Source organism: Lampetra fluviatilis, chromosome 15 (assembly GCF_964198595.1).
Source record: "Lampetra fluviatilis chromosome 15, kcLamFluv1.1, whole genome shotgun sequence".
In the NCBI taxonomy this organism is placed as follows: domain Eukaryota; kingdom Metazoa; phylum Chordata; class Hyperoartia; order Petromyzontiformes; family Petromyzontidae; genus Lampetra; species Lampetra fluviatilis.
The window spans coordinates 9,783,035-9,810,169 of NC_136289.1; the positions used below are offsets into that span (position 1 = coordinate 9,783,035).

The 27,135-nt window shown below is 51.9% G+C and overlaps 1 protein-coding gene across 1 annotated transcript in view; it reads right to left on the reverse strand.

The window, feature by feature from the left end:
- PDE2A (phosphodiesterase 2A) overlaps nt 1-25,737 on the reverse strand; it is a 232,187-nt gene extending 206,450 nt beyond the window's left edge. Inside the window, exons 1-2 of the mRNA XM_078863181.1 lie at nt 25,440-25,737; nt 1,747-1,867 (exon numbers count right to left, since the gene is read on the reverse strand). Of these exons, the coding sequence (XP_078719307.1) occupies nt 1,747-1,867; nt 25,440-25,504 (186 nt within the window). The 5' untranslated portion in view covers nt 25,505-25,737. The remainder of the gene's footprint in view (nt 1-1,746; nt 1,868-25,439) is intronic.
- Nucleotides 25,738-27,135: the final 1,398 nt, after the last annotated feature.

Here is a 27,135-nt window from a genome sequence, read left to right on the forward strand (position 1 = left end):
TGACGACGACGATGATGATGATGTTGTTTATGATGATTTGTCAAGGTCGGCTCGGGTAACTGTATTTCAAAACATTGTCCCCGTTATTTATTTTTTTTACCCAGGAAGAGACTCCCCCACTTTTCAAGAGTGGCCTCAGTCGCACTTGGGGTATTTGGGCAATGTCCTTACAATGCGTTGCATTCAAAAGTTGGTTCGCAACGGCCCTTTCTTGTTGTTGAAATAGTGCCTCGCCACTTTGCCGCAAACAATGCACCTCTTTAATTTGCGACCCACTGCAATCAGTTTACATCAACGCCCATCGACTGCAACTCGAAATCTCACCGTCGACTCGGTACTCACTGGTCGGAGGTGGTGGAACATCCATTTGTAGTTAAGGGGTGTAAATTACTCATCGGTTAAATGCGATTAACACCCACACTTAAGGCTCACGATACACACACACACACACACGTTTGATGTTTGAAAATAGTATGCAAATGCGTGATGATGTTTGCATTTGGGCAACGCCGTTGTAGAAACGAGATGGAATGCACGTGATGCGTTTCACGCGCCTGATGATTGCTCTACGCGTCGCATGGGAGACGCGACTCCAGCTGTCAGTCTGCATTCAAATCTGTGCCACGTGCGTCACGCGGTCCGCACGCGCAGACACACAAGACAAAGATCTTCCGTGTAGCCTCCGACAGACTGTTGGGGCAAGTGCCATTGGCGAGCACCTGTGAAGGCCGGCACAGCAGACGCAGCGGGCGTGTGGCCAACACCACGCCCGAGCGCTTTTGTCTCCCCAGTGCTGATCTTTTACGCATCGCACCAGGGTCAGAATCAGAGTAATTATTGAGGCTGGAGGAATCCGAGGAGCTGTAAAGCTCTTTTCCCCCCACAGATGTCCGGTAGCTTGGCAGATAATTGTCGATAATCATGTTCACACGACGTCGCGCCTCGAACCGGCGCTCAGTCGCACGTGGGACGCGTTTAGCAATCATCAGGCGGGTGCAACACAGGCGTGGGTTTTACCTACGTGACTTTACCGAAAAAACCTAAGAATATGATTCCTTGCAGTCACGAAAGCTTCAAATCTAGAATTAAACAAGAACCCGCTCGAGACGAATCGCGTTGACCGTGTCGCGAGTACTGACGAAACCCGTTTAGGGCTCACGAACCAACGAAATCAAACGCGCTATTAGCCCGACTCAAGCCTGTGTCTACACACACACACTTGTTCGAGCCGTAACACCTGCCTCTAAGTGGCTGACGAGTTTGTGAATGATTTTCAAGTGCGCTCTCGCACCTTGACGCGCAGCTCACACGCACACAGCAAGACAAAGATCCCCCGCGTAGCCTTAACAGACTTTTGGGGCAAGTGCTGTGAGCGAGTAGCACATATGAAGGCCGGCACGGCACACGACGAGGGTAGGGGGAGGGTGAGGGGGGGGGGTTGCCATCACAACGCCCGGCCGCCTTCGTCTTCTCGGTGCTGATTGAAGAAGCGGTAGTGTAGCGATTCGTTGCTTGCGCCACGAACCCGAGTTCGATTCCGGCTCACGGCCACCGACGCCAGTGACGACTCGTCTCAAACCGGTGCTGGGCCTCCCCTAGGTCGCCTCAGCCTCAAACTGAACACCTCGTGCGACGCGTATACACGCCCACATACGGCTCACGAACACACACGCGCACGCGCGCACACACACACACGCGCACGCGCGCACGTGCGCACGCAACAATGGGATCCCGGTGAAGGCTCACCTGCAGGCAGTCGGGCAGGTGCAGCTCGGCATCTTCCTCGGCAGCCTCCACAGCTCTCCTCTCTCCAGATGCAGCCGCCGCCGCCGCCGCAGCCGCCGCAGCGAACGCTTGCCGCCCCCTCCTGAAACAATGCACGGCGGCGATGAGCAAGTGGTGGAGCACCAGCACCATGGCTCTCCGTCCCCGTGGCCACCCCCCACGCGCTTCGTGCGCGCACGACGCCGCTCGCCAAACGGCGGGGTCTGCGCGTCTCGTGCGCAGACTGCCCCTGGCTTGCTACGTACGGATGGGGAGGGTGGTGGTGGTGGTGGGGGTTGGTGTGGTGTGGTGTGCTATCCACCGCCACCACCACCGCCTCTTCCTCCTGCCCCTATTTTTCTATTCCTGCTGACACCCCCCCCAAACCCACCACCACCGCTGCCTTCAGTGAACGTCTCTACGGTACCCCCTTACCAACCCCCTCACCCCCGGTCCTCATCCCTCGAGGACACCCGCTAGCCCCTCGCTGTGCGCAGTGGCTAAGAGCGGAAGGCGCTCGCTGAGCTACGCGGAGGTGGTTGGACAGCGGAGAGGAGACGCGGGAGGAGCAGCAGCAGCAGCGCGCATGGTTCGGTGTGAGCGAGGTCGAGTTTCATTTTCGCGTCTCGGTCCCGGTTAAATACGAAACGTGCTGACGTCACTGCTGGGCCGGGCGAGCCAGGGCGAGACTCGTCGTAAAACCACTCCTCCTCCTCTCACCCACCACCCCTCCTCCGCATGTCTCTCCACCTCTGCACCCTACCTCCTCACTCCACCTTCAATCCATCTCTCTACACCGCACTCCACTGCATCCATCAATACTCCCCTCTTCCTCGCTGCTCCTCCAAACCCCTCACTATCTCCTCACCACCTCCTACCCCCATCCCTTCACTCAATCTCTTACAACCCCACCCACCCCGCCGCTCCTCCACTCCATTCCATATCTTCCCCACCATCCATCCCTTCGCTCCGTCTCTCCCCTCTGAAGCGCTCAGCTCGCGGAGGGCGCGTGTACCGCGCGCTGACAGACCCACGGACACGCGCGCGCGCAACAGCTCACGCGCACGACGCGTGAGCCGCCAAGCAGCACGGAGGCGCACGGACACGCGAGCCTGCAGACGGACAGACGCGCTGACCGCACGCGCGAAAGACGAAGGTCCCCCGTGTGGCCTTAACAGACCGTCGGGGGCAAGTGCTGTTAGCGAGTAGCACCTACGAAGGCCGGAGCAGTACACGAGGGGGTGGGTGGGCAGCACCACGCCCGGCCGTCTTTGTCTCCCGAGTTGCGATGTTTGCACACAGCAACAGGTATTCATTTGAGGCTGAATAAACCTAGGGGAGGCCCAGGACCGGTTCAGATAATCGTCACTGGTGTCCAGTTCGGGTCGCCGGGTTCGTAGCGCAGCGCGCTAACCGTTGCACTCACACTCCCCACACGCACATACTCACAGACACACACACTCAGACACAGACACACTCTCAGACACACTCAGACACACACACTCTTACACACAGACACACACTCTCAGACACAGACACACACACACAGACACACACACAGACACACACTCTCACACACAGACACACACACACAGACACACACACGCACACAGACACACACACAGACACACACACACAGACACAGTCACACACAGACACACACACAGACACACACACACAGATACATTCATACACAGACACACACACAGACACACACTCGCACACGCATTCACACACAGATACACACACAGACACACACACACACTCGCACACGCATTCACACACACATTCACACACAGACACACACACAGACACATTCACACACAGACACACACACACAGACACACACGCACACAGACACACACACACAGATACACACACACACTGACACACAGACACACACAGACAGACACACAGACACACACACAGACACACACTCGCACACGCATTCACACACGCATTCACACACGGACAGGCGCGCCAATGCAAAGCCGCCTCTCGTGATTCACCCAGAAGTTTCCACGGAGGAGGGAGTGGTGAATGAGTGGATGCAGGTGAATGAGTGGATGCAGCTGAACGGGATGTATTCGTTAGGAAATCTTAATCGCTGTAATAATTATTTTAAAATTATTAAATCAATAATGATCATCTCCATAAATAACATCATATTACAAAATAAACTATCATTGATATCATAATCAATACATTAATGACTAATAATCATTCAATGGATCAAAAAACCAACAGCATCAACAATCTATGGGATATTTTTGGTAAAACAAATCAAAGCATTAACAAATCAATAAATAATTTTCATCATCAAATGAATCAATCAGCCATTATTACCATCATCATCATCCAATGGGGAAAAAAATCTACGACATTCCATTGACATTCTCATACATTAAATAAATAATTCCACGACTATCACAATTTATTAACAGCATCATCATCAATCCAATCAGCAGCCTTTTGCACCACTACATGAATAACATAAATCACGAAGATCGATATATCGATCAGGATTAAATCAATAAAAAAATAATTATTTATCAACCGCAAGTCTCCGTGGACAACATCCAGAAACACGTGAGCACGCCCTATTCTCTCCACATGCCTTTGCCTGCGTGTCTCGATTTGCTGATCCACGCGTGCGTGTTTGTGTCTGTGCGCGTTGTCGGCGTATGGTCATGAAATGACGATGCGTGTCGAGAAATCACAAACGAGAGGGAAGGCAGCGGCCATGCGGCCATCCGGCGCCAATAATTGCCAAAGCTCTGCGATCCTCTATATATTCAGGTGTTGTGTTGTCTGCCTATGGTTATGAATGGTGATGCGTGTCGAGTAATCACAGACAAGAGAGAAGCAGCAGCCATGAGGTTATCCCACGCCAACAATTGCCCAAGCCCTGCAGTCCTCTCTATAGCGAGATGCTATCGGGCAATTAATGCGCGTTTTACAAGCGAAGGATAAACCTGCATGAACTGTAAAAAGCAACCACTAATTCTTGTAAAAACGAATGATTGCGCGCAGCGATCCAAACCCACGTGGTTCAAGTCGCATCAACACGTGGCAACCCACGCCTCGCTTCACGCCCACTGCCCCACCCACCACGCCGTGCCTGTCGCCTCGTCTTCCCTTGTTCCCCCAGAAATGACGCCCGGCCACTTTTGTCTTCCCGGTGCCGCTGTTTACCCAAATCGTTACCGGGTATTCAAAAACACAGGGGCGCCACGGTGGCGAGATGTTTACTACCTCGCTTGGTATCCAGGAGGTCGTGGGTTCGATCCCGACCCTGATGCCCGCTGTATATTTGGAGTTTGTGTGTCTCTCTCCCTGTGGTCGCGTGGATTTTTCTCCGGGTCCTCCAGATGTTTCCTCCACTTAAAAAAACGCGCGTTTAGAGCATTTAGCTCCTATAACATGTCCACGTGATAAACCACTTCGTTGAGCTATCATTTGTGGCCAGATTGATTCTGAAAAAGAGCTATACATCTCAGTGGGCCTTGTAAAATAAAAATATCTTTAGTTTCGTTTATTTATCGGCGTAAGGCACTACCACGAGAGTGCAATCTATGCCTGCCCATAATAATCGTTAATTATAGTGCTCAAGTTAAACATTGTGCATAGTGCCGGCGAGACAGAGACAGAGACATGAAGATGTGTGTACAGTAATTGTATAGCATGTATGTGCAATGCTGAAGGGCCATTGCCCGAAACGTTGTCACTCACGCACGTTCGCGTCTCACTGCGAGGTCTGCGGGGAACGCTTGGGGGGGTCACGTGGTGAGTATTTGTGTGTTCTTTTTATCATTCACGCGGCAGACTGCAAAAGGCTGAAGTGAAATTTCCTTAACAAAAAAAACACCCGCAGGTTCCTGCTGATTAAAATGTGGAAGTACACCAATTGACTTCTCATTTTTAAACATCGGGTATCATAAATTAGACACACAGACAAAGGTGCCCCCCTTCCCCATATAGCCTTAACAAGGCTGTTTGGGCAAGTGCTGATACACGAGGGGGTGTGGGTGGCCAGCACAATGCCCAGCAGCCTTTGTCTCCCGAGTGGCGATGTATACACACCGCACCAGGAACTCATTTGAGGCCGAGTCGGCGTAGGAGAGTCCCAGGTCCGGTTTCAGGTCATCGTCACTGGTGTTGGTAGCCGTGAGCGAGAATCGAACTCGGGTCGCCGGTTCCGTTAGCGCATCGCGTTAACCGCTGCACTACCGCTCCCCACGTCGTAAGACGGGCACACGAAGACAGCATCTTGTTATTTTCCTGCTGTATTTTCAAATGTCCTTATAATCGTGCTCAATCGAAGAAACGTATTCACTCTTTATCCAGCGTCATGTCAAGTCACGTTCGTTGCTGGCTGTTTGGCCCCCTTGGATCTTTGGGGGACCTCTCTGCGAGAACAAAACGAAAGACAATGAATTCCTCCAGGTTCCTGGCGCTCACGACGACAAATTCAGTGACTGCCCCCCCCCCCAAAACCCTCAAAGGGAGCCAGGGCCCTCTTGAAAATGTCAGCTTAAGACCGCCAAATCACTCCGCCGGCCAATTGCCCCGATGCAGGGATATTGCAACATTTCATCACGTGGAGGAAAACAAATCCATCTCCCGTCAGTCTCGGTACAACAATGGACGAAGGCCTGACTTGCATCGTGTCGGCAACGGCGGCGGCGAGTGGGGGGGGGGGGTGTTTGACCATACTTCACCACGCTGGTCGGTGCGGTTCAGATCGCCACTCGCCACCGGTGTGTGCCGTGGGTCGGAGTCGAACGCAGGTCGTCGGGTTCACAGCGCAGTGCGCTAACCGCTGCGTCACCGCTGCCCTAACGCTACCACGTGTGTGTGTGTATACAAAAAATGTTGCCACGTGCACGGTCCCCCCACGTCTTACAACCGCCACGAAGCTTATCCTAATCTTCTTGTCGACAGGTGCTCACGTCCACTCACTCACAGCGCTGTCGTAGGGCAGCTGCAGGGAAGAGGCTTGCAGAGAGCAGGGGTGGGAGGGGCCGGGTATTTTAAATTCCGCCAGGCATGCCCCCCTCCCTCCCTCCAATTCCACAACCCAATACGTGTTGCACATTTGTATACACAGGGCTTACATTTCTCACCCACCCAAATGCTACTATAATGACAATAGAGCCTGCATGCGGTGTGTGGGGACTAGTGGCCACGGGAGGTAATGACAGGGGAGTCAGCCTTCAGTACGAGTGCACTAGTGGCCACGGGAGGTAATGGCAGCAGGGGTATCAGTTGTGAGTGCGAAGGGACTGGTGGCTACGTGGAATGTTCGAAAAGGGAGCGTGGTCAGGCGACGGAAGAGGACGGTGGAGTCTGCCGGTGGAGCGAGCGTCCAGAGTCAGTGAGAAAGATCTAGAAGGGGGGCGTGGCCTCGTGCTGGTATATAAGGGAGATGTGCGGGAGACTCGGGGCTGTTGCAGTGGGGGTCTCGGCCTGATGTCAAGTGAACGTGTCTTCAATAAAGTGCCATCTCAAGAGAAGTGTGTCAAGTCGTCGTTACACTACAATAGGCTGGCTTGGAGTAGGAGATGTTAACTGACCTCGCGTGCTATGCAGGAGGTCCGTGGGTTCGATCCCGATCCTGACACATTTTTATTTGGAGTTTGCATGTTCTCCCCGTCGTCGCGTGGATTTCTCTCCGGGTGCTCCGGCTTTCCCTCCACATTTAGAATCAACACGCGTTGAGAGTATCTGGCTGCTGTAAAATTCCACGTGATAAGCCACTTCGTTGAGCTATATCTTGTGGCCAGGTCGCCTCTTAAACAGAGCTATGTAGCCCAGTGGGCCTTACTTGGTAAAATAAAAATTGCTTTAGTTTAGTTTAATTGTCGGCGTAAGGCACTACCACGAGAGTGCAAGCTATGCCTGTCCATACTAATGCTTCATTATTGTGCTCTGTATTTTTATTGGTCTATAAACAAATTTATACGAAAAATTATGACGCCCAAATAAGGAGAGGTGGATGTGGCGTGGAAAACGAATTCCCGGGACAGCGATCCAGAGTGTCCCGGCTGAAATGAAACATGATGCATCGTGATGGCGAGACAGAAACACGAGTAAAGTTGCAGAGCAATTTAAGGATGAGAGAAGAAGTGTGAATAGTAATGGTATAGCGTGTTTGTGCAATGCAGACGGGCCATTACCCAAAACGTCACGTATTATATGCTTTACTTAATTCCACCAATGTGTGATTAACGAACGTGTTGTATGTTGCCGTATCGTTAGAACAACTCAGAACGGGGATCACGCAATTATCAGAGGTCAGCCCTCGATGAAGGAACTCATGCCAGGAAGGAGGCCGGGCAAGAGGCCAAGCGGCAGGTAAAGAAAGATGCGGTGTGACGGCTGGAGAGAAGGAAGGAAGGTGATAGGGGTGTCCAAAGAAATGGAGAGAATCACGTTCAATAGCACAGGGCGGAGGGAGTTTTCACCAATAATAATTACCTACCATTGGGAAGATTTAGATTGGCACGGTTGGCTACGTACGGTGCGAAAGAAGTCCAACATCCGTATATGCATACGAAAGAACGTGGTGCAAAGAATATTCGTTATTTTGACTGTTGAGAAAAAAAATGAAAGTTTTTGGGCAGGACGCGTCGCTAGAAGGGATGATGGTCGGTTGTGGACAATGATGATGGAGTGACAGTCAAGGGATGGAAACGCGCCGGAGGTCACACGCTCTCCGCGGAGATGGAGCGATTAAATCAGCCCAAGTGCAGCGGCTATTTGCTGATTATTACATCGCAGCAGGGTGAGCGATATCGACGACTCGCGTAGGAGGCCTTCATCCAGCAGTGACTATTGAGTTTAAATTTTACAGGGTGGCTCATAAGTCAGGACACACGTGGTTATTATATTTTATTTGAAAGAAAGAAATCACAAAGATGTATTACATTTATTTTAACAAAGTTCAAACTGACTTCCATTCACATGAATGCATGATGTATGCATTCACATTTTTCAATGAATTCATTACTTTTGTGAGATCGCAGCTGCCTACTTTAGCATACATAAAAAAGAAATCGAATTAAACAGACGTTAAACAAGTCTAATTAAACTCGTTCGTCTTTTGTCAAATTTCTTTCCATTTTTAAATGTCATGTGAAAGGGAAGAAGGAAAAAATATATTAATAATGATAATAGATAATAAACAAAAAATTACGAATAAACAATTCGTAAAAAAAAATCCCTATGTGCCCTGCCTTGTATACACAAACCAATATACAATGATCCCCCATATATCCAGTCATACAGACTGCTTTGTTTGTTGTTGTAACGTTCTGACCCCCCCACCCCCACCCTTCTGGAAATCTGTGCGAAAAGAGCTTCAGAGCTCATCGGATTCCTCCTCAAGTCTCAACAAATATGCGGATTCAGGACAGTGCATATCATTATCATCATCAGAGTTGTTTTTTTTTGTTTGTATTTTGACTGCTTGTGTTGTGGTTATTGCAAACATGATGCCTTGTATAAAGGTGTCAGTTTTTGTACCAGTTGAAAGAGTAAAAACCTATTACTATATTTTGCCACTGGGAAAGGAGGTCTCATAGTGTGAATGCTTACCCCCGAGCTCTCAATACTCTGATAGTGCGCTGTCTTTGAGTTGTACGCCTTTTGGCGTCATCTGGTCCAACACCAATGGAGACTAGGCTCTAAGAAAAGCTGTCTCCGGTGTGGACCAATCAACTTCAAGGACAGTGCATATCATTATCATCATCAGAGTTGTTTCTTTTAGTTTGCATTTTGACTGCTTGTGTTGTGGTTATTGCAAACATGATGCCTTGTATAAAGGTGTCAGTTTTTGTACCAGTTGAAAGGGTAAAAACCTATTACTAAAATATGCGGATTATTTGCAAAGCGCCGTTAGCACCTGAGCACCTGAGGGGGCCTAGAACTTGCGCGCAAGGATTGGTGGTACGACGGCCGGACCAGTCACCCGCCCGGCCCCTTTTGTCTCTCCCGGTGCTCGTATTCACACCACCGTGCTCACCCACCCTCTCGTGTGATCATAACCACGCCCGGCTTCTCACATTTACGCGCAAGAAGATCGCACTTTGCACTTGCGGTGCAATTAATGCGCTCCCGTGACCAAATCACCCGCAGCCACTGCTCTCGGATCCCATCAGATCTCCGAAGCTAAGCCGAAGGTTGGGGGGAGGGGGGGTTGAGCCTGGCTAGCGCATGAACAGGTCGCTGTAGGCTGCTGCGGAACCACGTTGTGGGCAGCAGAGGGCAATGCTGCAAAGTCCATCGTTGTACTGTACTATGACTCCAGCGTCTATGCTCCCCGCACTCACCACCCCCGCTTAGTGTCGTGTGGTCAAATATACACCCAGAAGCTGCGCGGCGTGAGACGTCCCTCGTACAGCAGTGCGCACGTGTACACACAAAGATCCCCCATATAGCCTTAACAGACTGTAGGGGCAAGTGCTGTTAGCGAGCACCTATGAAGGCCGCAACGGTACGCGACGGGGTGGGTGGCCAGCACCACGCCCGACCGCCTTTGTCTCCCTAGTGGTGATGTTTACACACCGCACCAGGTACTCATTTGAGGCTGAGTCGACCTAGGGGAGGCCCAGGACCGGTTCAGATAATCGTCACTGGTGTTGGCCGTGAGCGGGAATCGAACTCGGGTGGCCGGTTCATAACGCAGCGCGCTAACCGCTACACTACCGCTCCCCACTTTTCTGCAACACGCGAATAATAATAATAATTTCCACTCACAAAGCGCCTCTTCGACGAGGCACCCAATGCGCTATACATCGCGCCAAAATACATTCATAAATGCATGCCTAAAGGGAGGAAAAGCGAACAATAATCCGAGTATAAAGCCGAGGCGCTTGTGATGTCATTAATTAACAACGCAACGTCTCGACTGTGTACGATTCTACTGAGCGCAGCATTCAACGGAGTCGCGAGCACCCTGCAGATGAAGCCACATGCTTCATTAATAGTCCGTGGCCGTATCGCCATTAACAGACTGTTGGGGCGAGTGCTGTTCGCGAGCGCCTGTGAAGGGAGGCACGGCACACCAGGGGGTGGGTGGCCAGCACCACGCCCGGCCGCCTTTGTCTCCTCGTGAATTGGCAAATAATTCTAGATTTGAAGCTTTCATGACTGCAAGGATTCATACTCTTAGTTTTTTCGGTAAAGTCACGTAGGTAAAAAAATTAAATTAAAAATAATAAAAATAAAATAATAAAAATCACGACGTTTCGGAGGCAACAGAAAATCTGGCTGTGACGGTCCCACCTGATGACGGAGACTTGTGTTGCCTCCGAAACGTCGTGATTTTAATTGGCAAATAACTTCCCCAAAAAAATATTACATTTGCGGGGTAGCGAGCGGTCGGCCATTGCGTGGGACACGACTTGATTTAGTTGTAGGGGGCGCGACGTTGCTCCGAAAGGAAGGGTGGATTCACGCGCAGCCGCGCGCGTGCACGTGTGTGTGCGTTTCACGCGCGCGTGCACGTGTGTGTGTGTGTGCGTCTCACGCGCGCGTGCGCGTCTCACGCGCGCAGACTCACTCCATCTCTACCCGCATCCTCAACAGCGGTGGACGAATCTTCCTCGTCCCCATTCAATGCCAAACTTGAGATCTCACTTCTCTCTTCTGCCGTTGACTAGTCACGTCCCAATAACACTCTTAATATATATTGTTTTAAATTCCCACAAACTCTCGTTGCCCTTCCACTTCCATCCCAATCGCTACCTCAATCATTACGCATCACAGTTAAAATGCGGAGTAGAAGATGGCAGCCGTCACGGGGCCCCACTCTGTTCGGTGATAAATCACGACGAATGCCATCAACGCGGCGACCGAACATCGATCATCGATAATCGATCCCCGGGTCTCCAGAGCGACGACAACAACAATAACAACAACAAAAGCCACGCCAACGGCTCCGCTCCAGGGCCAAAGAGCGACGCGCCAGATATGGGCCCTGGGACAAGGACCCCCTCCAACTGAACATCGAGGAACTATCCCGGTGCGAAGTTGCGATCATCTCGCGATCCGATCGGAAACCCGTAACGCCGACGATCACGGTGGACACTCGGCGTGCGCGTGGGGCTCGAGGCGGGTGGCGGTGGCGGCTTCTTGCGCGCGGTGTCACGCCGCTGCTCACCTCGCGTTGTTTGGAACGCGACGTCCACGCGGCCTGAGACGTTATAGGGTTTTTCGGACGCGATGTATAAATTTGCGAGAGGAAGACCTCGCAGAGAAATGGCCTGACGACATCACGAGAGATCGGTGGCAGAGAGATGTGGCCACGACTCGCGCGTGTTGGCACGAGGCAGAGGAAAGTGAAAACAAATTGCGACATGTGCAGTGGACACCTCACGGGCTATCGGCCCATGGAGCCTGACGATGATGACGATGATGCATTCAGCAGTGGGATTGAGCAGTGGCGCAGCGGTTAGCGCACCGCGTTACGAAACCGACCGCGTGAATTTGATTCCTGGCGACAGATAACATCAGCGGCGAGCGATATCTGAACCGGTCGTAACCTCCTCCGCTCACCACCCCAACACCCATCTGTGCTCACCAGCGTGGCAAAGTATTGATCATTGCATAGACAAATTGTCGTTGTTAATGACGATCGCTCACATGTAGGGGGGAGGTGGGGGGGGGGCGGAGGGGGCATTGGAAACCTGCTGGGGGTAGCTCGCGGTGGAGTGAAGCGAGGGTGCGACAATGCCGCAGTGGCACGGGAAGAGGATCGAAGCGCCGTCGCGTCCTTCTAGGGGACTCCGCGCGGCTCGCTTCATTGATGTTAAATATAAACCTCGTGGTGGTGGGGGTGGTAGGGGGTGGGGGGTGAAGGTATCCTGTTCCCCAACACAGCCAACACGAGCCACTTCTCCCCCTGGCTCAACCACTGCGTAGTTGCTGTCACAGCGTGGGTGTCCTTACGCTCCGCTCTGAACTTACGTTGACCGTATCACCACCCCCCCCCACCCCCCGCCACGTCCCCCACGCAGCTAACATAATTGAAACAAGCTGCTAAGCCAGGCCATTAATAGAGCATTCCCTTGTGAGAATTCGTCCGAGAGACTTAGGCCGCAAGAAGGGAAATGTGACCCTCGGACACCACGCAGACCCGAGCGCGATTATCGCCGCTGATACGCAGCAGCAGCGTTAATTTCGTCTCATAGCATCGGTTATTGTGAAGCTGTTAATATTCATAGCCTCATCCACAAGACTATACCGATATGGGACGTGAGATGTATGAGCTGTGGGGTGAGTTTCCTGTCGATTGTTTTTTTTAGTTTTGCAATTTTCGCGAATGGCCACAGAAGGCGTGCGTAATGTAATATATACGGCGCAAGGCATCAAGCGATCCATCCGTAACCTCACCAAAATACAAGAGTTGACGTTGAATATATGTGTAGACGCATAAGTCGTAATGGTCTTCACCCTGAAAAGCCTCGCAGAGCCTCGAGACTAATTTGAGGAGTGTTCGGGGTCGGGACGTTTATCGGATTCCTTTATTTTTTATATATTTTATATTTTTTATCTAACTCGCGTGGTCGACGGTAGAACAAAATATTTACTCAACCCGGATTGTCCACGTGCTCGCGTGTCCTCGAATTGTTCCCATTAGTACTGGTAGGAACCCACTGGTTACACCAGCCCACAGGGGATTATTGTGTCCGTCGTGCAGGGAGGGGCTGGGTGTGGAGGGAGGGGCTGGGTGGGGAGGGGAGGATGGGGAAGGGCTGGGTGGGGAGGGTGGGGAGGGGCTGGGTGGTGAGGGTGGGGAGGGGCTGGGTTGGGAGGGTGGGGCTGGGTGGGGGGTGGTAGGGGTGGGGCTGAGTGGGGAGGGGCTGGTCACCCCGTGGTGCCCTTATAAAACTCAACGTTTAACCTACTCACGCCGGCTTGTGCCCGCCCTCACAGTCGGGCATATTTGCGGAATACACCACGCCGCCGTTGACCCTGGCCATTGACCGAGCAACCCAACGTTCCTACCAGCTCCCTCCCCAGGAATGTGTTCTAGTCCCGTTGATCCTCGCGACCAACATTTACAGGTGCCAGGAGACGGCCATGGGATTGTTAAATCTTAACGTCAAATTTAGCGCTCCCATGTTTTTTAATGCCTTAATCCAGCAGTGGATACATCACGGCTGGCAATGATAGTGGTGATGATGATGATGATGAAATGAGATCGGAATACTCACACAGCACGTGTTACGCGACTACCTTTTTAATGTACACCCTATTGATTGCTTATTTTATTTCCACAAAACAAGACGCATGGGTGTAATCTAATTGCTGTTGATTTGCAAATATTGGGATTGTCAACAATGCTCGTTGTTCATTCGAAACAAAACAAGATTTGGATGATATTTTATTATTATTATTTATTTTGTCGTATCAATAAATAAGCACTGCTTTCAACAGCCCGTACTGACCAGCGCGGTGAAGAATGATCAAATAAAACGCCACGGCCCAGAACGAGTTGGGAACGCTCTCATCCAGCAATAAATTGACAACGGGATTAGTCCGTCTCAGGAATGAGCACCGTCTCGTCCCTGGCACGTGGGTGTCCATGCAGGGCCGCGAGGGACGTAAACCGCTCACGAGAACTGGCTGCCTGCTCAGCTCCGTCATCCCTCTCCGCCAAACTTATCCGTTCCTTTTCCTAGCTCGAGAGTTGATCGGCAACCTCCCAGGCGTAACTTGACGAATGTCTTTTTTTTTTTACTTGATACAGCAAGCGTGCTGTGACGGTTCCACCTGAAGATGGAAGCTTGTGTTGCCTCCGAAACGTCGTGATTTTTATTTTATTTTTATTTTATTTTACTTTTATTAATTTTAATTTTTTACCTACGTGACTTTACCGAAATAAACCAAGAATATGAATTTGACGAATGTCTCTCAAGCGGTCAGCGAATGATCGATGTCGGGGGTGGGCCAGTGGACGAGAGCGATTGTCGCTCCGTGCCCCCTCTGCTCAAGGCAGAGGGGGGCAATCGCCACCTATTGAACCGTGCGGCAAGTTGCAGGAGCAACTCGAGCTCAATCCGACGAAGAGCTGAAAGGCATCCGTCACGTGATCCCAGCTCAGAGTTCGTCTCGCTCGCTTTTATTTTTTACGATCAGAGGAAACAAGAAGATGCTCGGTGTAGTCGGCACTTTTCTTCGTTCATCATTTATTTTGTTTTTTTTAATGCTTTGCTTTATGTGCCCCCCCCCCCTGTGTAAATGATAGATTTTACGAAAGATTTCAAGCTCTGCTCTTTCTTCTTGCACCTTGCCTCTCTCTCTCTACCCCCTCTCTCTACCCCCTCTCTCTCTCTACCCCCCCTCTATCTCTCTCTTCCCCCTGTCTCCCTACTCTATGTCTATGTTCTCCCGTCTCGCTCTCTCCGTGTGTTGGTTAAGTCACCCTGCGCTCAATGTGTATCGACGGTGGCTTCAAACAAAGATGACCACGGTGCAGTTCCTCGGGAACTGGTGGTTGTGGTGGATTCGCATATTGCTTGAGGCCGTGAGTGTTGTTTGTTCTTCTTACCGCACGTCGCACGTGCTGTCGTTGCGTCGTCTGTTGCCACGTTGTTGCTGTTGAACCCAAGTGGCCAGCATCAAAGTCCGTGAGTGAAATGACTCCTCAAAGGGCTCACACTAATTCCCATTTTGCCAACTGACGGATAACATTGCGTTCCACGTGTTACGCAAAACTGAACCGCCAACGCTTGAGTCTTAACCAATCGATCCTGCCGCTGCTGATTTAAGAATTACTTACGTATCTATCATAGGGCGCGTGCAAGCGCGCCCTCACCACGTGGGACCTGCACACATCCCGTTTGGCAATCCACTGCTAGATGAAGACAAGGGGGTCGGGGGGGCGATGGTTATCCGACCATACTTCACCGCGCTGGTCAGTGCTGGTTGGTGAAGACGGTGAAGAGTTACGGAACGGGTTACGCGGCACTGCCCTCTGGTGCTTACATCGCCTACGACTCCTGTGCCTTCTGGTTGTTGTCGTTGGTGGTGGTTGGTGGTGGTGGTTGGTTGGTGGTGGTGGTGGTTGGTGGTGGTGGTGGTGGTTGGTTGGTGGTGGTGGTGGTTGGTTGGTGGTGGTGGTGGTGGTTGGTGGTGGTGGTGGTGGTTGGTTGGTGGTGGTGGTGGTTGGTTGGTGGTGGTGGTTGGTTGGTTGGTGGTGGTGGTGGTGGTTGGTTGGTGGTGGTGGTGGTGGTGGTTGGTGGTGGTTGGTTGGTGGTGGTGGTGGTGGTAGTGGTTGGTTGGTGGTGGTGGTTGGTTGGTGGTGGTGGTGGTGGTGGTGGTTGGTGGTGGTTGGTTGGTTGGTGGTGGTGGTGGTGGTGGTGGTGGTGGTTGGTTGGTTGGTGGTGGTGGTGGTTGGTTGGTGGTGGTGGTGGTTGGTTGGTGGTGGTGGTTGGTTGGTTGGTGGTGGTGGTGGTGGTGGTTGGTTGGTGGTGGTGGTGGTGGTGGTTGGTGGTGGTTGGTTGGTGGTGGTGGTGGTGGTAGTGGTTGGTTGGTGGTGGTGGTTGGTTGGTGGTGGTGGTGGTGGTGGTTGGTGGTGGTTGGTTGGTTGGTGGTGGTGGTGGTGGTGGTGGTGGTTGGTTGGTTGGTGGTGGTGGTGGTTGGTTGGTGGTGGTGGTGGTTGGTGGTGGTTGGTTGGTGGTGGTGGTGGTGGTGGTGGTTTGTTGGTGGTGGTGGTGGTTGGTGGTGGTGGTTGGTTGGTGGTGGTGGTGGTTGGTTGGTGGTGGTGGTGGTGGTTGGTGGTGGTGGTGGTGGTGGTTGGTGGTGGTGGTGGTGGTGCGTGGTTGTCGCCCGTGCAGACACGTTAGCGGGAGGCTCCAACGATTCGCTTTTGTTTGACGGACCTTCTCCAGACCTTTAGATTTGAGACGAGCGCTCTCCCGGGCGATTACAACGAAGCCCACACGTCAGTGCCCCCCCCCCCCCCCACTACTCGCCGCGGTGGTGATTTCGTCCTGGAACTAAAATTCAACGAGTGTCATTTTCACCTTGTCGCGCGCAACCCACCCACGCGATGGCCAAATGCTGACACTGATCTCCCCCCCCCCCCCCCTCTCTCTCGCACACCACGCGCGCATCTTCCTATTCTTCTTCCTCGCGCTGTAATTTTTTTTTTTATATTTTAACTCAACCACGTCCCGGATTGATAACGAAATATTTCGCACGTGCGTTTCCCAATTAACACCTTTTTTAAAATAATTGCATCTCTGATGCGCACCTTCCCATCCCTCCCCCACTCACAGCCCCCCCCCTATCCCCCCAACTCATGGATTCCCGACTAAGCAAGGGGGCTCGTGGAGTGGTGTGAAAATTGACTCAGTGCGAACCGGTCCAGGGCCTCCCCCTCGGCTCGACTCGGCCTCGCGCGGTGCGTTAACGTCGCCCCGAGTGAGCCGAAGGCGGCCGGGCGTGTCCCTGGATGCCCATCCCACCCCCTCGTGGCGCCGTGCCGGCCTTCATAGGTGCTGACTCGCTAACAGCGCTTGCCCCAACAGTCTGTTACAGGCTATACGGGGGATCTTTGTCTTTGAGCGTGCACATGTTGTCGCTATGTGTGTCAACATTAAAACTCCCCTGTCCAAAGTGACAACAACAACATCATCATCATCATTTATGACGACGAGGAACGGATGAGGAACATTTATAATGATGAGGAACGAAACAGGAAGATTTCTCCACAAATCTGGCGAAACGTCGTACTCAGATTGTAAATGGTGTGGATTTGCTCTCCAACACACCGGTGCTGCTGTACCAATAACGAATTGGCCACGTTCTGTTTACGTGACAAACCTTACAAATTGGCTGTGTCGGGTGGTGGCGGGTTTAACGACAAATGTATATTTACGCGATCTAACCCCCAAAAAACATCTGTATTATGGATCATCATCATCATCATGGGTTAAATTAGACGCACCGATCGAGGTTGCGTGCGTGTGTGGTGTTCAAGTCGCCGGCCGCCAATCTGCCCACCGGCCCACCCCACCTCAGGGTATAATTGCATTGAGATGTGTTTGAGGGTTTCTTTATTTCCTGTGATTCTGGCTGTTAAATTGCCGTTACGGACACGACTGCGAGGCCTTCATCCGCCAGTAGATTTGACGACGTAGAAGTGTAAGTATGATATCAGCTTAAGTCATTGCGAGTTTCGTGCTTGTGTGAAATTGTTTGAAAAGTGTGTTACTCGAATCACCCTGAAATGCACGTGATATTGTCAGATATATTCACTGCTAAGTTGGATAGACCGCGACTGGTACTTGAATGAGTGGTGGCGAGGGTTTGCCCGATGTTGCAGGTGTAGGGCTGTGGAAGTGTGGTCAGGAGATGGCAGTGCTGAGTGTCTCTCCCTCCGGTTTCTTTCCTTTTTTACGATCAGTGGAAACAAGAAGATGCTCGGTGTAGTCGGCACTTTGCTTCGTTCATCATTTCGTAAAAAAAAAATGTTTTACATTTTTTAACTTTGCTTTATGTAAAACCCCACCTCTCGCTCACTCTCTCGGTCACTCTCTCGCTCTCTCTCGTTCTGCACGCAGCCCTTCTCGCAGTCCGGTTTCTTTCCACTTACGGACAAACATCCCTCCTGAAAAAGTGCGCCGAGATTCGGTAATGCATTCTTTGGCAAATGTAAAAAGATAAGAACGTGAGCAATGTTTCCAAACAAGAGAGGGGAATTCGGTCCATCGAGCTCCTTCGTTTGTTAGTGGCTGATCGAGTCTCGAATCTCATGGAGGCGTTTGCGTGAAGATTCCAGCTTCCACCACATGGGTGGCAGGGCAGCCTGTTCCAGATTCGCATCACTCTTTGCTTAATACTCAGACTATACATCAACTCGTAAGGCCCAGTGAGCTAAAGAAAACAATGCCCCCCGGCCTCGGTCATGAACTTTCCTCCTGCACGCATCTTCCAGCTGCGGGCCTGTGGTTCTCTTCTCTCTGTGGTGAGCTTGAAGCAGCGGTCCTGGTCGACTTGGTCGATGTTATTCATGGGTGTGTCAACCAGGCTTGCTCAGCGCCGTTGCCATTAGAATTAACACGAACATACCATGGAAGAGCACCGTTTGTTTGCTCACATCAAGGATTCCCAAACTTCGTTCCTCGAACGCCGCTGCTAGGCGCATTTCTGGGTTTACCGATTTTCCTCCGCTCACACACAAATTAAATCATTACGTGACGTGGGACGGGATTTCACAATTTGAACGAATTGAATTTAGCACGTTGTACCACACGTACGAACACTGCATATACAAATTAAATAACACTGGGTTCAAATTAAAAATGTAGTAGGCGACGTTTCGTGCCATGACCCTTATTAAAAGCAGATCACAGCCCAAAACACCACCAATGTAATGTATATACTTTCTAAGGCCACAATGTTATTGATGAATATGTTGAGTTGTTTTGCTATTCGTTCTTGTGTACTACTGCCAAAGCGGCGTCACTAAATAATTTAAATTGACTATCGAAAGGACTTCGATTGGCGCTCAGATTATAACGTGGGACGCGTTGTTTTGTTTAGCAATCATCGGCCGCGTGCAGCTTCTAACAATTGAAAAAAACATTTTGGGGGAGGGGAGGGTAAAACACTCTGGAGAGACTCGCCGTGGTGGGCGGTGAGTGAGCGTGTTCGGGGAAACATTGGTTTAGATCAGAGGCCGACCACAAAAATAACCCATAATCAACGTTTTTGGGTTTAGATCGCGTCATTTATAAATGTGTCGTTATTTATAAATTATTATAAATAATTATAAATAACGCGATCTAAACCCAAAAACGTTGATTATGAAAAATATTGGTCGCGAAAGCCTACGTGTTAAAAATAACTCAAAATTTTTTTTTTTTCGAATTCGGTAAAGAAAACTCAACATTTCAAAAGCCGCAATGCACTGCGTGGTAAATACAAGCCGGTGGTGGTCCTTAATAAATAAGGGCACGAAGCAGTTACTTAGAGAGCCGCACGCGGCTCCAGAGCCACGGGTGCTGCCGACCCCTGGCTTAGATCATTGTCGTGTGATATCGCGTTTACATTCGACTCGCTCGATGGAGTGCACGCGCACATCATTACCGCCAACGCCACCACGGCCGCAGCGTTCGCGATTCTGGAGCGAGCTGGAATTGAGGCGTGCGGCGTGCATTGCTCAAGTCAATTCGGTCTGTGATTGTAGTTCTGTGGAGGGCCCTTCAGCCCTAGCCATTTAGGCTCGAGGGTTGAAAGAGACGGCTGCATACCCACACTGTGCCTCACCGACAGTAGTCAGACAATCTAAAACTATCTTCTTGGTTCTTTCGGTAAAGTCACGTAGAATGGAAATAATAAAATAATAATAAATAAAACATAATAAAATAATTCTCACGACGTTTCGGCCACAACGCAAGCAGCCGTCCTCAGGTGGAGAGCAGGTCTGTCGAGTAGACAGAGTTTGAATGACACACTCCAGGCTTGGAGCGACTATTTAAGCTGGGATGGAGGGGGAAAAGGCGCCCTTCCCCCCTCCATCCCAGCTTAAAGGCGCCCTTCCCCTCTCCATCCCAGCTTAAATAGTCGCTCCAAGCCTGGAGTGTGTCATTCACACTCTGTCTACTCGACAGACCTGCTCTCCACCTGAGGACGGCTGCTTGCGTTGTGGCCGAAACGTCGTGAGAATTATTTTATTATGTTTTATTTTTTATTATTTTATTACTTCCATTCTACGTGACTTTACCGAAATAACCAAGAAGATGCATCCCTGCAGTCACGAAAGCTTTCAATCGAAATTTAATCTAAAACTAAGCTAAAACTAAACGTTTTATTTTAATCAGGTAAGGCCCACTCGGCTGTATAGATCTTTTGCAGAAGCTTCCTGGTCACACACGATAGCCCAACGAATTGACTTATCACGTGGAAATTTATATCTGCAGCCAAATCCTCTAAAGGCGTGTTTCTTCTAAAAAAGTGGAGGGAAAAACCGGAGGACCCGGAGAAAAATCCACGCGACCACGGGGAGAGACACATTCAAACTAAAAATATACAGCAGGCGTCAGGGTCGGGATTGAACCGATGACCTCCATGCATACCAGGCGAGGTAGTTAACATCTCGCCACCGTGATGGCAATACCCCCCCCCCCATCCACCGTGCTGTGGACCTTAATGAAAACTAAATCGTAATGGCCTGCTTGTGTTCGCAGGATTTTGGCTTCCAGCGAAAATAAACAAAAAGCGAAACAAAGTATGGATTGCGTTGGCAGCTGTTCGCAAACATAAACGAGCCAAACAACCTCGCCACATTCATCATTTGCAGTGCCTTGAATCACATTACTTACACATAACATCGTACTCATGAACAATGGGCTCGTGTCCATCCGAAACTGTTGATTAGTAAACTTCACTTAAATTCCACTCTTTTTCTCAGAGCCCCCATCCATCTAAAATGAAATCTCCAACTACAAAAAAGTCACAATTGATCACTTTAGGATATCGCGTTTTCGCTGCTCTACAGCTCTCTGATGTGTGTCCGGGTCGTGACGCATGTTGCTCGGAACGATGTCCGACGTTTCAGTTCCTGCAGAAGCTCCCAGCACGTGGGGGCGAAACGTCTGACAATCACGCCGACCAATAGAGTGCGTTACAATCCGAGGGCTATAACATTCACTGAAAAGGGGGCATTGCGTTAAACGTCACATCTATCACATCGCGCCGAGCAGAGAGGTCGCAATTTTAACGTGGAGTGAAAATCTGGATGCAGGGAGCAATTTGGCTGTCATTGGACTCTAGGTTTCCAGCCGGAATATGAAATGAGCGTGGCAGAGCTGCCTGATGGTTCCCCACTGTGTGTTCTCTGTCAACTCGCAAGGAAACTTTCTCGCCGAGTTGACGCCTCGGCCACCAATCCCACGGTCTGGCGTGCAACGCGTGTCACGTGACCGAATGTGCGTGCGTGCGTGAGAAGACTGGGAAACGGTTTTCTCGCTGTGCTACGAACACGGCGACTCCGAGTTCGATTCCCGTTCACGGCCACCAATACCGGTGACGATTATCTGAACCGGTCATGGGCCTCCCCTAGGTCGACTCAGCCTAAAATGAGTACCTGGTGCGGTGTGTAAATACATCGCCACATTTCCACTTTGGAGACTAAAGCCAAACGGGAGTGGTGCTGGCAACCCACCGCATCGTGTGCCGTGCCGGCCTTCATAGGTGCTCGGTAACAGCACTTGCCACAAAACTGTGTTCAGGCTATACGGGGAACTTTGTCTTTGGCTTGTTTACATGTGCAGTCAATACACTGCTGGATGAGGGCCTCCTTACACCGGGGATGTTTGACCATACTTCACCACGCTCGCCAGTGCGAGTTGAAGAGATTGGAAAGGTGGAGGCAGGACCTGTTCAGATATCACGCGCCACTAATGTTAGCCGTGACCCGGAATCGAATTTAGGTTTCTGGATTCACAGTGCAACAACCACTGGCCTCACGCTTCCATTTTAAAATATTAAATTGCAACATTTAATCTTAAAAAAAAGATTTAAATCTCGCCTTATAATCACTTGACAAAAATTATTACAAAATTATTACAAAAACAATTTAAGAAAATTATCCTGGAAATTGCCTTTAATGGACTTCAGCACAGCACAGGGGTTGCAAGTTGCGGTGCACTTTTGCCAAACTGCTGCAGGAGCAAAGTACGCACGCAAAAAACACGAAGTGACAGTGACGTCACCGCAGCTCTCATGCCAGGCTAGGTGCACGTCGAGGCCACGTGATGTGTCCAAGGAACACTAAGACCCCCGCCACCACGTAGCCCGAAACACCGCGCGGGTCAACACTCACGCCCCGGCCGCTTTTGTCTCTTCCCAGGGAGCACGCGGGATAGTTTTGACGATCACTCGCCACTGCTGTTAGTCGTGGCCAGCAATCTAATCTAGGTGGACGGGTTTGTAGCGTAGTGCACTAACCACGACGTTACCACTGCCCACTCACTCACTCCCACACATGCATGCACCTATAGATGTGTGGAGCGGCAGTGGAAAACAAACCCTCGCGATCCGAGTTCGATTCGCGACCACGGCTACCATCGGCGGTGATTATCCGATATTTTTTTTTTTATTTCTGGGCCCTCAGTCGACTGAGCTGACATTGAGTGTCTGGTGGTAACAGCACTTGCAGGGCTATACGGGGGATCTTTGTCTACACAGTATATGTGTGTGTGTGTGTGCATGCATGTGTATCGATCCCTCCGATACATTATCCTCCAGCATTAGGCACGTAAATGCACATCGCTCCATTACCCGCAGCGCAAGTCTCGGTGAGCCGGGCAACCACCAGGCACGGCTCGCTCGCTCGCTTCCCCCAACATCGAAGTTGCGACACGGGCGCTCTCATCCCCACAATTGAGCAAATTGCAACCATGGGCAATCCACTGCTGGATGAAGGCCTCCTCCTCCCTCCTCCCCAGGCAGCAGCCATCTCTCACGATCCTGCGATGCAAGCGTTTGCAGGATGGCAGCGACGCCACTCTTCCTGCGCAATCACCCGGGCAACTGGATTTCTCACTCAATATATTCAAGATCAGTCAGAGCATGCAGGAGGCACGTAAACTAGTGGCCACGGCCAAACGCGAGAGAGATATACCGGCTGTGGTGTGCCGGGAGCTGTTAACATGCTCCGCATTGCCTACCCCGGACAGACGCGGCTGAAATGAATCTCTGCAGTCACCGCCACTCGAGGGAGCGGTGGCGCAGTGGTTATTATTAGCACCGGAACGACGAAACTTGCGGCTTGAGTCTGATCGTGTCTGGCGAGTGATCTCTTATGAACTTGTCCGAACCTGCCCCCCCCGCTCTAGGTCTACTTAGCCTTAAATGAGTATCTGGCATCGTGAGTAAATACGGTAAACAGCACTGGGGAAGACAAAGGCGGTCAGGCATGGTGCTCGTCACACCATACGATGGTACGCCGTGCCGACTCTGAATAGGTCTTCGCTAATTACCACCTTGGCCCCGTCTTTGTTTATGTCGCGTGTTTAGGAGCGGCTGAGGTTATTCGATTGATTTCCTGTGTTGTTATCGATGTTTACGCACGATCATCGTGTTCATTTTAGTCTGAGGCCACCCTAGGGGAGGCCATGCCACACGTTCACATATCACTTGCCAATCGTGAGTCATTCGTGGCCGGGTATTGTAACTCCCCCATTATCTCGCTATGAAGGCCAACATATACACAGGCGTATACCGACACACTGGTACAAAGACAAAGATCCCTCCCCCCTATAGCCTCCACAGACTGTTGGGGCAAGTGCAATTAGCGAGTACTCGTTAAGGCCGCCACTGCACACGAGGGGGTTTGGTCGTGGGCCTCCCCTGAGTCCGAACCAGGACCGGTTCGGATATTCGTCACCGGTGTTGGCCACGAGCGCGCAAATCGTAAACCCGGTGTCGCTGGGTTCGTAGCGCAGTGCGCTAACCACTGCGGCACCGCTCCCCACATACAAAACAAAGACAAATAACCCCCGTATAGCTTCAACAGACTGTTGGGGCAAGTGCTGTTAGCGAGCACCTATGAAGGCCAACACGGCGCACGAGGAGAAGGGGGGGGGTGGGTTGGCCAGCACCACGCCCGGCCGCCTTTGTCTCCCGAGTAGCGATGATTACAAATCGCTACACACACACACCGCAGACACACTGCCCCACTCCGAGCGCATCGTCTCAATGACATAAAGGAGCGTCGCAACAAGCGCGCCCGCGTCTCAACGCCACCGCAAGCGGTGTCTGACTGCTCGCACCGAGACCCCCGCCTCGCGCGTCCACAGCCGCCGACGCTGCTCCGCTTACCGCAACCGCGCGCACGCCCGGGTTCGACTCGTAGCGGGAGCGAGCGATGTCATTCGTTCTCGACAATCCTTCCTACCTCCCTCCCCCTATCTACGCCGTGCCATCGCATTGCCACCGTGGGCTGTGCGTCTCTATGCGTGTGCATTTGTGCACGCGCGGCTTTGTGCTTTCACAGCTGACAGCTCGTATTATATGCACGTTCGCGCGTGTACGGCACTGCACACGCTGCACATGCCTGCACGGGCTCCTGCCTGCACTTCGCTGCGCGGCGGTGTCCCCCTCGCGCAGCGTTGCCGGCGAGCGCGTGAACATTGTTCGTTTGCGTGTTTATGCATTTGCATTGTGAGCGTGATGCACGTGGGTGTTATACACGCGCGCGCGTGTGTGTCTCCGTGTATAAATTAGACGGTAACGTCTGCGCGCGCGCGCGAGCGAGCGAGCGTTTATGTGTTCACGCAGGCGATGTGTCTGTGTGTGTGTGTTTGCATGCACGTATGAATAACAGACTGTTGGGGGCATGAACACAAGTGCATGGCATTTACATCGAGTGCGTATATATGTGCGTGTGTTTGCATGCGTGCGTGCGTGAGTATACGTGTGTATGTATGTACGTGTACCAAGAAACGCTCGTGTACGCACGTGCGTATGTGCATCATGTGCTCGTCCACGTGTATGCATGCACGCGTGCGCGCGTGTGCCAAGCGCACGCATACACTGACACACAGACACGATTAAGCGTAACACACATATACACACGCGTGGTTATGCGTTAAGGCACACACGCGCGCAGACACAACCGGAGACATTTACGATGGGACATAAATTTCACTCACGCCTCGTCCGTCTGGTGGTAGTGATGGCTTCGACAGAGCAGGGAATGTCCGCACGCTTGCCCCATCCCGATCTCTCTACCCTCTTTGCCCGCTCTCCCTCTCGCTCACGGAAATATATAGAGGGTACAGTATATATTAATATTATTATGGTGCTGATGAATCAAGTGTTATATTTAACGGCGGGCTTGCCAGTCAGAGCGCTCCCAGTAGCGGCAGCAGCGGCAGCAGAGATGCGAGGTTCATCGCCGCCGCTCTGAGCCTGTGCGCCACCGCGGGGGGACTGCGGGCGAGCGAGATGGGGGCGCGCCTTGTCGCGCGCTTTTTATTCGTGCACGGGGCGTGCGCGTGTGTGTGTGTGTGTGCGGCACGTGTGTGTGTGTGCGGCACGTGTGTGTGTGTGTGTGCGCGCGTTCGGCACGTGGGTGTGTGTCCGCGCGTGGGTACGCGTGTCAGTGTGTGCGCGCGTGTTTGTGTGCGCGCGCGGCACGTGCGTTTGTGTGTTCGCGTGAGGTACGCGCGTGTGTGTGTGTGTGTGCGTAAGGCACATGCGTGTGTGTGTGCGCGTGGGGTACGCGTGTGTGTGCACGTGGGGTACGCGCGTGTGTGTGAGTACGTGCGTGGGTAAGGCGAGTGCGTGTGTATGTGTGCGCGTGCGTTGAGCACGTGTGTGTGTGTGGACGCAATAACTATATGTGCACTGGCTGGGTGCACGCGTACAAAGACAAAGATCCCCCGTATAGCCTGAACAAACAATTGGGGCAAGCGCTGTTAGCGAGTAGCAACTATGAAGGCCGGCACGGTACACGAGGGGGTGGGTGACCAGCGCTACTTCCGGTCGCCTTTGTCTCCCCAGTGCTGATGTTTACACATCTCATCAGGTACTCACTCAAGTCTGAATCAACCTAGGGGCAGCCCAGAACTGCTTCAGATAATGACCACTGTTATTGGTTCGAGAGCGGCAATGGAACTCGGATCGCCGGGTTGGTAGCGCATCTCGTTAACCCCTCCTCCACCACTACCCCACAATAGACAACAGCCGTGTACATCGAGACACACGCGTGCGCACGCATTTTGACGCCTCCGTCTCTTCGTCGGTGGAATTGGCCCAGAGACCCTCGCCCCCCCCACCTCCACACAACCCCTTGACCCAACCGAAGACGAGCGATTACGCAATCGTGATGAGGGTGATTCTGTGACAACCGCCTCCCCCCTGAGACTGCAATTGGCGTGTTGGGGCTGCGCGCGCGTGCACGCGTGGGTTGTGTGCGCGTGCCCCCCCCCCCTCCCTCTCTCACTGCGCGTTATCGCTTCACGCGTGCAGCGATCGCTGTGCCGTGAAGACGCTGTTTGCGAGGCGAACCTCGGCGCGCCGCTCGTCGTACGATGTCTCACGGCTCGACTCTCATCCTGCGGTTTTTGCTCGAGTCCGAAGCAAGCCGCCGATCTAATTAAACGCCGCCGTAGCGCCTTGCGTAATGCGCGACAGCGAGTCGATGGTGTCAGTCTGTGTGGGTGGAGGGTGGGTGGTGGGTGGGTGGAGGGATGTGGCTGGCACTGTAGCGGTGAGCGCGCTGCGCTACGAGCCCGGCGGCCAGAGTTTGATTCCCGCTCACGGCCACCAACACCAGCGACGATTATCTGAACCGGTTCTGGCACTCCCCTAGGTTAACTCAACCTCAAAGGAGTATCTGGTACG